General features: G+C 41.9%; 1 protein-coding gene across 1 annotated transcript in view; it reads right to left on the bottom strand.

Moving 5' to 3' along the window:
- Fam193a (family with sequence similarity 193 member A) overlaps window positions 1–13,927 on the bottom strand; it is a 113,674-nt gene that overhangs the window by 68,197 nt on the left and 31,550 nt on the right. Inside the window, 1 exon segment of the mRNA XM_032916538.1 lies at window positions 3,564–3,806. Within this exon segment, the coding sequence (XP_032772429.1) occupies window positions 3,564–3,788 (225 nt within the window). The 5' untranslated portion in view covers window positions 3,789–3,806.

The following is a 13,927-nucleotide window of genomic DNA, read 5'->3' on the forward strand; positions in this document are numbered from 1 at the left end:
CCACACTGGACTTCACTAAATAGACCAGGCCAGTGGTCTCCAACTCAGAGCTACTGGTCTCTGTCTTAAGAGAGATCCAGGACTTAGGGATTTAGCTCAGTGGTAGAGCACTTGCCTAGCAAGCGCAAGGCCCTGGGTTTGGTCCTCAGCTCCAAAAAAAAAAAAAGTGATCCAAATGGTATTAAAGATGTATACTACCATGCCCAGAAAGTCTACCTTTCTATTGAGTGCAACACACTACCCAGAGACAGAAAATAAAGGACATAGGAAGGAGGGGAGAAGGCAAGAAAAGGGAAGAAAAAGTTATAAATCAGCATGAAAAGTCACCCTTAAGGAAGAAGGTGACTCCTTGAGGTTCCCACACAATAAAGAAGAAAATGTATAAGGATTCACTAGTTTCAACAGGATCACTCAGTATACATTCTGAAACCATGTAGAACAAGACTGAAAACATTTATTTAAAAAAAAAAGAAAGAAAAGAAAAGGACAAAAATACATAGAGAATAAGATTTTAAGTGTTCTCACCCAGAAATTAGATTAAGCATACATACACAAATCAAGACTGGAAAAAGGTTTGGCACACAGTTCAGAAACAGCTGTAGTAATGGATACAGACAGAGCCTTCTACCCAGGTCGACACATATGCAACATTTATGACACTCAACCATGGATCAGAATTAGCAGGTACTGCTAACTGAATGCAGCATCGCTAATATATATATCTAATTTCTAACCATACAGCATCACAATAAGATCAAAACGGCAAGAGAAGAGCAGGAAGCTCTGCTGGTCAATGCCCAGGCTGGAGACAGTAATGACAGACAGCACACTTTCAAATGTGTGCACCTGCGAGATGGCTCTGTGAGTAAGAGCACTTGCTGCCAAGCCTGACCACCTCAGTTTAATCCTTGGAATCCACATGATACATCAACTCCCATAAATTGTTCTGGGACCATGGAATAAGTCCAACACATACACATATACATACAATAAATAAAAATATAGTAAAAAAAAAAAAAAGTCACAGTTGCCTTTTGAGCAAATGCCTTTAATCCCAGCAGTTGGGAGACAGAGACAAGAAGATCTCTAAGTTCAAGGGTAACCTGATCTACAAAGAGAGTTCCAGGACAGCCAGGAATATAGAGAGAGATGCTGTGTGTAGATAGATAGATAGATAGATAGATAGATAGATAGATAGATAGATAGATAACTTACTTACATGAATGTGGCTGGAAATGAGTGGCTACAGAAGAAATGCTATCTGGAGTGTGTGGACTATTCATGATTGCCAACTTGACTGCATCTTGAACGAACTAAAAACACAAACCACTAGGCGTTCCTTGAGGAACTCTCTTAATCATGACTATTTGAAGTAGGAAGATCTACCTTAAATATCTTGCCCTTACTCTCAACGGCCGGTTTATTTATCCTGTTCCTTTACCAGTAGTAGAACCAACCAATTTATTCAGAATTCCAGCACTAACTGAAGATCAGCAGCTCTCCAGTAATTCTCTAGGACTACAGCAACTAACTGAGACCGTGGAGACATTTAGTCTGTGGATAGAACAACTACTGGACTTCCCAATCTCTCCAGTGTGAGATAACGTGTAACTTGGTACCCCCAGAATGAGTAAATATATGTATTCAGCCTCCCAAAGTCGCTGATGGGTAACAGCATCACCAGCTCTCTATTGACTGCCTGGCATTTGACCAAACACAATGGGGGAAACATAGGCAAGAAGAATACTTAAGGAAGAAATGGAAATGCCAGTTCCACATAAATTCTGCCAAAAACAGAGACACAACTCATGTTATGAGGTTTAAAGGACACTACAAGTCAAGAGGGCTCAAAGAAGACATCCTCCCTTGTTGTGGATTGCTAAGGGAACAGAAAATACAAACAGCAATCCACAACACTCCCTGACCACAGATGCCAGACTAGTATAGCAACATGGAGAAAAAATATCCAGGTAGACTTGTAAAAAAACGAGTTTTCCCAAAACAATCTAAATATGGAAACAACCCAAAGACCTATGAACGCACATACATGTACACACACATACACACACACAAAATTTTAAAAGGATAAAAATATATATAATGGGGGAGGGAGAATATGAAAAGGGATACCTGCACAGGTGGATTGTGAAGGAGCTCATAAGGCTTCCATCTATCCTGGAGAGCTATTGCTAATGGTTCCTGGGATGCGGTATCATTTTCTTCACTGGCAAAGCCACTGTAAGTAACCTATGCTCCCATAAATAAGTCCCACTTCCAACACTCATGCCAATAACCCTAATCAAACCCCTGGCTTACAGAAAGGAAAAAAACCCATGGAAGTGAGAGGGCACTTGTAAAGGTTTTTGGAGCAAGAGGGAAAAGGGAAGGTAACTGGAAGAAGGGGAAATGATCAAAATTTATATGAAACTGAAAGAAAAAATCTGAGAAGAAAATTTCAGACTAATCATGCTCTGAATCTTTGGTGAAGAAATTACAGGAGCTTTTCTTCATTCCTTTGCTTATTCATTTATCTACTAATTAATATAATTATTTTAAGTACCAGATATGTCAGGTCAATTGCTCTTGGTTAAAACAGACACAAAAGTAACTGTGTTGATGGAGTTTATTCTACAGTAAAAACATATTGTGGAAGTGAAGTATTTAGTCAGAGACAGAGCTATGGAAGAGAGACAAAGCAGGAAACAGGGCTTGTGGGAAGGGGCTGAGATAAACACTAACTTCTAGTCTGGTCAGCACTGAAACCCCAGACTAATTACTCTGCCACTAACACTGGCATTAAAGCTGGGGGTTTTCTTCAGCCACCTGAATGGCCAATGACGAAGAGGACTAGGCCTTGGAGGTGGAAAACCATCCATACTACAGCCAAATGCTTCTCAAAACTCCACTGGGACTAATCTGAAAACAGAAGATAGGAATTCCTGTCTGTTGCTGGCCACAAGAAGCAAGAGATCAGAAGTCACTCAGAAAACAACTTCTTGCATTCAGCAATCAAAAGGAAAGAAGAAAAATAAAATAATAAAAGGGAAGAGAAGAGTCTTGAATATGGGAACGGTTGAAAAGGCCATCTTCTAGAACACAAAGAGACAAGAAAGAAAGTCTAATGAGAACAGTGGCCACTAAGACTTAAAACTAGGAAGGGAAGGCCTGGAATCAAGGGGGGTGAAAGTCAGGCTTCTGAAGTGCATTACAGAAATAATTTTCAGATATTTACCAGTATACAGGATTGTCTAGAACTAAACACATGAATGTCTTACTAGCTTTTCAGGAATCTTTATCACTAAAGAAACCCTGAGGTCAGATGCAAAAGCCAAAAGCACCAAACTGGCCAGCTTGCTGACTGTGCAGATAAGGAAGCAGATGTTCTTCACCTACTGCTGGTGTGGCTAGCAAGGGCCAGGAGAGACATCCCTGTTGGCACAAGTCAAAAGGTAGTGTGGAAGGAAGCTTTCTGGTGACAGATGGAAATCCTTTCCTTTCATTGCCAGTTAGCCCACCACCCACAAGAGGGAAGCAAGAGGCCCACCAAAGCTGCAGCCACTCACCGGCTGGTCAAGACCGCTGTGCCTCTCTTCCTTCTCCACAGTCCTCCGGCAGTCTGGGCATACCCACAGCGGCAGGTGCAGCACGCTGTTGCCCTTGGGAGCCATGGAAAGGGCCAATTTGCTCGCAGTCTTAACTCCACTCTCTAAGAATGAAGAGTCTTTCCGTTCACTTCTGCATAGAAGACAATAATCCCCAGCGGGGTAGGGTGGTGTCCTATGATTCATGCCAAAACTAAAAGGAGTCTGGAATAGAAAAAAAATTCTATTTTCAAAACCTGAGCCAGGAAGCCAAGACTGTTAAATATATATATTATACATATGTATATTTATATAGAAAAATATTAACTTGAAAACATATGAAGCTGAACCTCGTACTCTAGAAACTGGTGATATTTCAAATAAAATAAAAACACATAAAGAAGCACTTTGCCCTTCACCTACACTTTTGCATTACTTTGGCCAGGAAAACCCATCAGCACGGATCTGCAGAACTCAACTAGGCATGAAACACCATACCAGATGCATTTGCACACAAGGTCTTGCACCGAGCAGCAGTTCTGGCTTAGAAGCATATCTGAAGAGGGCTATTCCTGGTCTAGACTCTAGAAAACAATCTCTTGGCAGCTGCATACCCAAGACCCAAGGCATAATACTGAATTCATGGCCTAATTTCAACAGCTGCTTTTTCAAAACTATGGGCAATGTGGGAATAGAGGCCTGAAGCAAAGGATTCTCTGGAATATACAAAAAAGCTAAGGGTAGTGGGTTTGGAAACAGACTTAAAGTACTAAGACCACCAAAAAGGGAACAAGACTTTAACTCACAGCAGTTAACTAAAATGTCCACTGCATTACTGTCCACTGCAGTATTAGGGCAACCCTAGAAGGAGGTGTGACCTTATAGGAGCTAGCTGGCACAGAGACTCAGCAGCCAGCAAAGGAAGACAGCAGACCCCTCTTCAGCCTCTCATTCCTTTCTAGTGTTCAGCTGTCTTTGCCAAGCCGACTCCTCAAATCTTCCTTACTTGCATGTCTCTCCTTAGACTATTATCGACATTCACCCAGATTATGAATGTGTACTAACACATACAACTGACCCACAACAATCAGAGCTACCAAATGAGCCCTAGGCTACACAGAGGCACTGGGGCTAAAATCTGGGGCTGAATAAATGAATTAATGAGTGAAGAAAAGTGTTTTTCACACTTACATGCTCTGATAATGGCTGAAACAATATGAACCTGTTATACTCATAAAACATAGTGTGGGATGGGGCGAGGAGAGTCCCCAGTATAGCCTACAAACTCTCCTGCCCAGAATCCCACTGAAGAACACACAAAATAGTACAAGAGTATTCATCTTTTTTCTATACAAAGGTCCTCAAATGTTAACATGAAAATTTCAAAACTCATTTCACTTAAGCCTGTCTTTTTCTCGTAACAGACAGAACACAACCGTCAGATCAGAGGTCACAGGCTATACATGCTGGGCACAAGTGTACCAAAAGCCAGGCCAGAAATATAATATGATATCTAAAGCTGACAAAAGACACCCACTAACTACCAAATACATGGATCCAAAAGTATTTAAGATTTCAATTTTACTCAGATTCTAGGATATTTGAATATATTTTAAAATAATTTTGGGGTGGGCCCAAAATTTATGACTATAAAAATTTTCTGTTTCAGATGTACTTTATACATACAGAAGCCAGTGTCACTACATCCATATCTTAAGTGCATCAGCACTATGACTGCAACCATTACATGGGATCTAGTGATGGAACTTTCTCTTAGTCTCGTGTTGATACTTGACATGGTTTGGACTTGGTATTAGATCAGAGATGCTCCACCTGTACTCACTAGGAACCTACCATGTGCCTAGGCACCAGAACACAGTAGTAAGTTTTACTTATTCACTATCTGGAAGAGCTAATATCCCTACCAAAGCAAAAACAGAGATCATCAGAGCTTGGACTGCTAGCTGCAATCCTAACACTCTGAGACTAAGGCATACATGTTCTAGGCCAGCCTGAGCTAAAGCCTTTCTTAAAAACAAACAAGTAAAAAGAGATGTCAGTAAAAAATATGCCCTAGGAGCAACTGATTGAGTGCTGGTGTTGGAAGAATGTCTTTCATTTAGGTAGCACTGAAGGCCTCTGTCAGGAAATATTGCAGAACAAGCACAAAGAGAGCAGACGCTGAAGAAAGAGCAGCTGGGGAGAGCATCAGCCCCAGGTTACAGGAGAGCTGATAAGACATCTGATGAGCCAGAATGGAGGCCTGAGAGGAGACGGAGCAGGAACAGCTCTAAAAAAGACATATCTAATACATCTGAAATCTCTACTCTGGGCCATCTTTTAGGAGAAGCAAGAATAAAATGCAAAGAACAGAGGCCCTGTTCTTCTAAAGGATATTGAAAAGGTAAGCTCAGAGTCATAGGCAGTAGGTTCTTAGCCTTTGTGTTTGTTTTTGAGATGGTATCTCTCTCTATTACTCAAACTGGATTCAAAATCCTGGACTCTGTCAATCCCCCTACCTTGGTCTCCCAAGTAGCTGAGACTACAGGTTTGATCTACCAAGAGCAGTACGTAGAAAAACACAAAGCAGAGACCCAAAGGAAACTACTTGTCGACCTGAAAGAGAAACAAAGCTGAAAGAACAGCGCACACATCTGAATACAATGTGAGAGCACAAACACAGGCCAGGATCGAAAGCTTCTGTAGCAGCTGGGCACAGTCAGAAAGGACATGTCACCAAGACTTCTGGTTCTCACACAAGAGCAGACATGACCCAATATCCATCTTAAAAAGAAATTTTACTGTATGAGAATGAACTCTCTGGACAATGACATAGACATGTTGCTACCGGCAGTTCTGAGTAAAGACTAGAGTTCAGAATAAAGAAGAGCAAGGTGAAACTCACAGGGCCTAAGGAGTCAATGACTAAATACCATCAGGGAATCCCAAGTGATAGGATAGGTTAGACCAGTGGAAAGAAACAAAGGACAGCTTGGATGTTGTTCTCATGAGCTGTAACATCTAAAGTTTATTTTCCAGAGTAAAACTCAGTCAGAAGGACATCCACACCAGGCTAATCTAATCTAATCCATGCCCTCTGAAAAAGGTGACCGCAGACGAAGCTTGGTTGTTGAAAAACTTTATGGTCCATAGACTGAAAATGTAAGAAGGTCCAGAAACCTTCATCACAGAGAAGATGTAACTACTAAGGCTCTAAGTCCACAGGAGTGCCTGGGAAGAAAGGCAGTGGAGTAAGCAGCCTGGGAGTTCACACGGCACAGACACCTAAAGGAGAACAAAAGCATGAGAGCACTACAGACTGGAAAGGGTTAACATTCTGTTTGGGGAAACTATTTGACACTGTGTTTCCCAGAGTTCCAGCCCACTCATCATCATCTTTTACCTGCTCTTCTCCGACTACTACCAACCAAACTACTCCTCCCCAGGGTATGTGTCAGTCACATGCCCACCATCACCCAAGGACTCCAGTTATACCTGTCCCCCACTTTTAAAAAGCAAAAGCTTGGGTTGGGGATTTAGCTCAGCAGTGGGCGCTTGCCTAGGAAGCATAAGGCCCTGGGTTCGGTCCCCAGCTCGAAAAAAAAGAAAAAAAAAAAAAAAAAAGCAAAAGCTTTTCCATCTTTCCTTTAGGACACAAACATGCTGTTCCTGTCTCATCCTCTTTTCTTAAAACAAAGATTTATTTGTATTATTTTAAATATGTATTGTGTGTGGGCATGTGTGAGACAGTAAAAAGCACCCTGGTTCCCTGTTGAGGAGGCTTGAACCCCCAGTGACCCTGAAAGGGATGGTAGGTGTTTTACCTGACTCCCAGGAAACCAGGCCGGTCACTAGCCACAGTCCTTCATAGACTTGTGGCCATTAGTCACGTAAGGGCAACGCCCAAACCCCTTTACAGGTACTGGATTATAAACTCAAGACAGATCTCCATTATAATGAGGTACCTAAAGGCCTGAAGACAGCCAATGAAACTCCTTCTCAGATACTCATCCCTGCAAGACATTTAATCTCAGGCTCACCCTGAGAAGTGGAGTATAGTTTTACTCACCCACTTTCCACCAAGACAGTAAATGCCTTAAAACCATGAACTGTCTCTTTTCATCGGAATCCACCAAGGGGAACCATAGAGAAGCCTCTAATCTCCTGAAGAAAACTTCCCTGTGCTGCCAGCAGTGGCAGCCACCAAACTCAAGCTCGATATGGTCCAGCCAAGGACTAATCCAGCAGAATCAGCCGGAGCTCCCCCCTTTTCCCATTGGGCCCTAGGCTAGATCCAGTCCCTCAGGCCCCCATTCCATTCTCAGCTCATTTGTGGCATCCCAGCAGCACCTGGATACCCACGAGCCTGAGAATCAGATGCCCCGGCATCCTTGTAGGCCCACGAACTCTCAGGCTGTGTCCTGCCCTCAGAGCTCCCTTCCCCACCAGGGGAGCAGAGTCCAGTGGCTTCCCACAGCCCAACCACAAACAGCGGTGGGAGGGGCTGCTGCATGGGGGTAAGCATGGTCAACTTCCCAAGTCCAGCCTCTCTGTGTGGCCCAAGACCTGTAGCACAGCAGCCACAGGGACCGACACCGCCCCCACCCCCACCCCCACCAACTAACCTACTGTCATGTGCACGTAATTACAGATGCCCAAAGAGGTCAGAGGCATCTGGTAACTCTGGAGCTGGTTGCAGGTTAGCTGTGATTGATCAGACATGGATATTGACTTGGGTCCTCTTAAATGCTAAACCATCTCTTCAGGCCCCTCATCCTCATCCTGACTACATTTTCATCCACCTCTTTTAATAATATATGAGAACAATGTAGCTGGCTTCAGACACACCAGAAGAGGGCATCAGATCTCATTACTGATGGTTGTGTGCTACATGTGGTTGCTGGGACTTGAACTCAGGACCTCTGGAAGAGCAGTCACTGAGCCATCTATCTACCCCTTTCATCCACCTCTTAACTACCTGTCAACAAAGTTGTCCACAGAAACAAAGCCACTCAATCTTCTCTTCTACACACACACACACACACACACACACACACACACACACACACACACACCCCACATCACTAAAAACCTACCAGAATGAACAAAATCCAGAATACCACCAAATGCTAGTAAACATGCAAAGTGGCACAGCCATTTGAGAAGACAATTTTAAAATGACTTATAAAATAAACCAAACCCTAACCACTAGATCCAACAACTATGTTTCGTATCTATCAATAAACTGAAAGTTTACATATACATGAAAAGTCATACACAGATTTTGTGTGTATGTGTGCATCTGTGTGGGGGGGGACAGATAGATGGATGGATGTATGGACAGATGGTCAGACAGATGAATGGACAGGCAGACGTGGTACTTTGCCTTTTCCATGTAATTCACCTCCATTCAGATATTTTACAACAGCTTTCATAACTGCTAAAATCTGAAGCAATCAAGATGTAATTCAGCAGGTAAATGAACACAAGAAGAAATGAGTTATCAAGTCATGAAGAGGACAGGCAAAATTGTACATATATATTACTAAGCTTAAAAAAAAAATCTGCTAAGGCTGCATACTATATAATCCCACGGAGGCTGTGGGTCGGAAAGAGACTGACTTATTACTTTCTACTCACTTTGCAAGAACCTAAAAATAGTCTATTGGGGTTGGGGATTTAGCTCAGTGGTAGAGCACTTGCCTAACAAGCGCAAGGCCCTGGGTTGGTCCTCAGCTCAAAAAAAAAAAAAAAGTCTATTAAAACAATGCTTCTCGGGCTGGAGAGCTGGCTCAGTGGTTAAGAGCACTGACTACTCTTCCAGAGATCCTGAGTTCAATTCCCAGAAACCACATATAATAGGATCTGATGCCCTCTTCTGGTGTGTCTGAAGGCAGTTACAATGTACTCATATACATAAAATAAATAATTTTTTAATCTAAAAAAGAAAAACAGTATGGCTCAACAACATGCATACCCATCAAGGAGTTGGCCTTACCATTGCTGACAGCTAATCTGTACAACATCTAGGGAAGGTAGGCAGCTGTCAGTAACAGGTTGACTATATTGGACCCTTTCATCATGGTAGGAATGGCAATTTTCCCTCTCTAGGAGAGAAATGTCTTTGTCTGGTTTGGTTTGGTTTGGTTTAGTTTGGTTTGGTTTGGTTTTTCAAGACAGGGTTCTCTGTTTAACAGCCCTGGCTGACCTTGAACTAGCTTTGTAGACCAGGTTGGCCTAGAATGCACAGAGATCCACCTGCCTCTGCCTCCCCAGTTACTGGGATTAAGGGTGGGATCTCAGCTACCACACCCAGCTCAACAGAGACTTTAGCACCATTGAGTGCTCAGTCAAAAGACAAAGGCTGCATCAAGAACCTAGGTGTGGGGTTGGGGATTTAGCTCAGTGGTAGAACACTTGCCTAGCAAGTGCAAGGCCCTGGGTTTGGCCCCAGCCCTGAAAAAAAAAAAAAAAAAAAAAAAAAAAAAAGAAAATGAAAAAAAAAAAAAAAGAACCTAGGTGTGGTGGCAAACACCTTTAATCCTAGTACTCAGGAGGCAAAGACAGATGGATCTCTGTGAATTTATAAGCCAGCCTAGTTAGTCTACATAAGGAGCTCTAGGACATCTAGGGCTACATAAGTAAATCCTGTCTCAAACAAAACAAATCTGAGTAGGAGCCACATACCATTGAAAAACATTAGCGGATTCTTAGTAAAGAAGAGGATCGATAGAAACAAGCGTAAATACAGGAGCAGCCATAGACTTGAGGTATAATATTCAAGAATAAACTTGATGCATATCATTCATACTAGTATTGTCTGTGATATATACATATTATATATATAATATATATATGCACCCCTATGGATACAAGTATACAGGAGGGTGCATTCACCCTTGTGTATACAGACAAGAGGCCAGAAGCTGAGTGTTTTTCTCTATCAGTACCCATCCTCTCCCCTTTTTTGGCTTTTTATTTATTATTTATATTTATTTAAATATTTATTTATTTATTTTTATTTACTTATTTATATTTTGTTCTCTGTGTGAGTGTGAAATGGCACAAGTGTAGAGGTCAGAGGAAAATTTCCAAGACTTGGTTCAATCTTTCTACTATGTGGTTCCTTACAATTCAAGTTGTTAAGTCTTAGCAGCAAGTACCTTAGCCACTGAACCATCTTACTAGTCCTGAGATAGGATCTATTACTGAGCCTAGAGTTCATCATTTTAGCTAGACTCTCTGCCCAGAAAGCCCTCAAGACCTGCCAGTACTGGAATTATTGGTACATGCTACTATACATGTTTTTGTTTTTGTTTTTTATGTAGGTGCTAGGGATGTTACATGCGTATAACCCCAGCTACATAGAAGGCAGAGGCAGAAGGATCACTTAAGCCCAGGAGTTTGATGCCATTATCAACTTCTAAAAACCTTGCCTCAAAAAAAAGAAAAGGAAAGGAAAGGAAAGAGAGGAGGGAGGGAGGAGAGGGAGGGAGGGAGGGAGGGAAGAGAGGAGCGGAGCCATCTTCTATGTGCTGGTAGCACCCAATGCCGTGTAAAGTAACACTGGACTCTTATGGGAAGCCAAAGAATTTGCCAGAAAGCTGCCCATAGTAATTCTACTGAAATGTAGAGAAGGCACAGAGAATTGACAAAAAGAGACAATCAGTAGAGGGCACCTCAAATATCACATACGAGAGTGGGTATGTGTGGAGCCAAGAGGCAATGAACTGCTAATTGGTGCACCTTCCTGCTCACATTTTTCCATGCTGGCTGCAGACATAATGCCTCTTGGCTTCAGCACCTCTTTCTGCTTACTAAGTGAAAAGCACCAGGTCTCATAAATACTGATGCTCCTGGACTTACATCCCAATAAAGTTCATGAATAAGCAGGCAATGTCCTACTCTATTGCACAGCCTATTGCACAGCCTGCTGAAACCAAGCAAATACTGGGGATAGTAGTGCACACCTTTAATCCTAGCATTTGCCTAGAGAAGCAGGCTAATCTCTGAGTTTCAGACTAGCCTGGTCTAAAAAGTGAGTTCCAGGACATCAAGAGTTACACAGAGAAATTCTGTCTTGAAAAAAAAAAATACATAAAGTATGGCTTTGGCTTTTGTACCATGTTAAAAAAACAAAGCCCTTCTATAATTGTCACAAGAACGTAATTAAAACTTATCAATAGAGGGAGCTAGAGAGACAGAGCTGGGAGGGAAGGCTTCCCTCTCAGAGTCTGCTACAGATAGGCTCTTGAAAAACACATTGCCTCTAGGGATGAGTAATATTTGACAATGTGTACTTTCTCTACCTCTGAACTTTAGGAATAGCAATGTAATAACTAAGAGCTTCAGAACATGAATCTGTATCCCAACCCTAATTACTGTTGCTGCTTTCCCCTAAGCCCCATCCATTCATGCCTCCACCTACCAGGGTCCCTCAGCACTGAAAGACTAGCCAACCTTGGAGCTGCCCTGACTCATTTTATTTAATATATATTTAATTACGTGTGTGTGTGTGTGTGTGTGTGTGTGTGTGTATGAATAATTTTTCCCCTTGCTGCATGAGCTGTGCTCTAGCCAATTCTGGCAGCTCTCTCTTCTGTGTGCTCATCCATCCCTTACTCTCTCAGCTGTTACACTCCAGGTTGATCTGACTTGCCTGCCAACTGAGGACCAACCCAGAAACTCTGAACAACCTACTGATTATAATTCTATCTTCCATAAGTCTAATCTCCAGCCTTGGAGAGAAGGCTCCTTTCAAATATGTTCCTTGATATTTGTTTTTTAAATGGCTAAAGTTTGTAGCTATGTGGTGACGGCGCATGCCTTTAATTCCAGCACTCAGGAGACATATGCAGGTGGATCTGAGTTCTAGACTAGCCTGGTCTACAGAACAAGTTACAGGATAGCTAAGGACCTCTGGTCTTAAAGAACAGTCCCACTAGATACAGAATATTCTATATAAATGAGCAATACGGGGTTGGGGATTTAGCTCAGTGGTAGAGCGCTTGCCTAGCAAGCGCAAGGCCCTGGGTTCGGTCCCCAGCTCCGAAAAAAAAGAAAAAAAAAATAAATGAGCAATACATGATACTTGGTCTCCTGTGGTCAGAACTTGGTCTCCTGTGGTTAGATAGACAAATTTGAGAAAGGGTTTAAAATTTAAACTTTAAATGAAAGTATACTCTCTCACTGCTAAGCTTAATGAACAATCCAGGGGGGGGAAAAATCCTTCCCAATTCCACAATTTAGGATTCTGACAGTTAAGTCTTTATACACAATAGGTGAACAGCTACACTAGGTAGCTAGCAATGGGCATGACCATATATATTCGCACCTCTGAAGCAACAGCTAAAAAGCAAAGTTGTAATGTGTAGACCAGAATAGCTGAGGTTACATAGACTTCATCATTAAGAACTACTTGTCTAGGAATAAAACTTTTAATTAAATGTACCAACAAAGTAAACCAACATGAAAAAATCACCAACAGGGGTTGGGGATTTAGCTCAGTGGTAGAGTGCTTGCCTAGCAAGCGCAAGGCCCTGGGTTCAGTCCCCAGCTCCGAAAAAAAGAAAAGAAAAAAAAAATCACCAACTACGACAATAGTGAAGGAAAAAAGAACATGAGACATGCAAAATCCTAAAAAGTGAATTTTGTTTGAAAATCTTTCCTAAACTAAGTTCCTTTCCATGATGTTGATGTGACTTCTCAGATTAGTAGTAACACTGGTACTGATAAATGTTCCAACCATGTGAATCATCGGAATTTGTTATAAAACAGAATGAAGAAGAAAATAACAAAACATTACCCCAGAACCATATGCCCCTCACCCAACAAAATTTAGTCAGCATGAGTTCTGTATTTGTACCTACCTATTTCTAAATATAAAACAACCACAGACTAGCAGAACACTTCTCATATCTCAGTGTAAGTCACCATCAGTCTGTATGTTAGAAGTAGTGAGAAGGGAAACTGCACTGGAACTCTGCAGACAGGAAACCTGAATTTCAATTACAACTCCATCTCCCTGTTGGGAGAAGCCTCCCCCACCCCCTTTTGCATTGTTCTGAGAAACAGACAGTCCATAAGCTCTGAAAACACTGTTTCTAAATCAATACTGAAAATTATAGTTGCTCAGAGAACACAGAATAAAAGAGTACAACACTGGTTGACACTCACTACCCACTCTTCATCCTCTAGCAAGTGCTTAACACTTGTTGGCCTGTGGCTTCACACATTTGTTAATTTATTTTTAAAAATCTACTCCCGCTTACCAGAGAACCAAATAAGATGCTAAATTATTACATATAGGTCATGAGTTTAAATGCAGAATCTGAAGTCTAGATCAT

The sequence above is a fragment of the Rattus rattus genome, chromosome 11 (genome assembly GCF_011064425.1).
Source record: "Rattus rattus isolate New Zealand chromosome 11, Rrattus_CSIRO_v1, whole genome shotgun sequence".
Lineage (NCBI taxonomy): Eukaryota > Metazoa > Chordata > Mammalia > Rodentia > Muridae > Rattus > Rattus rattus.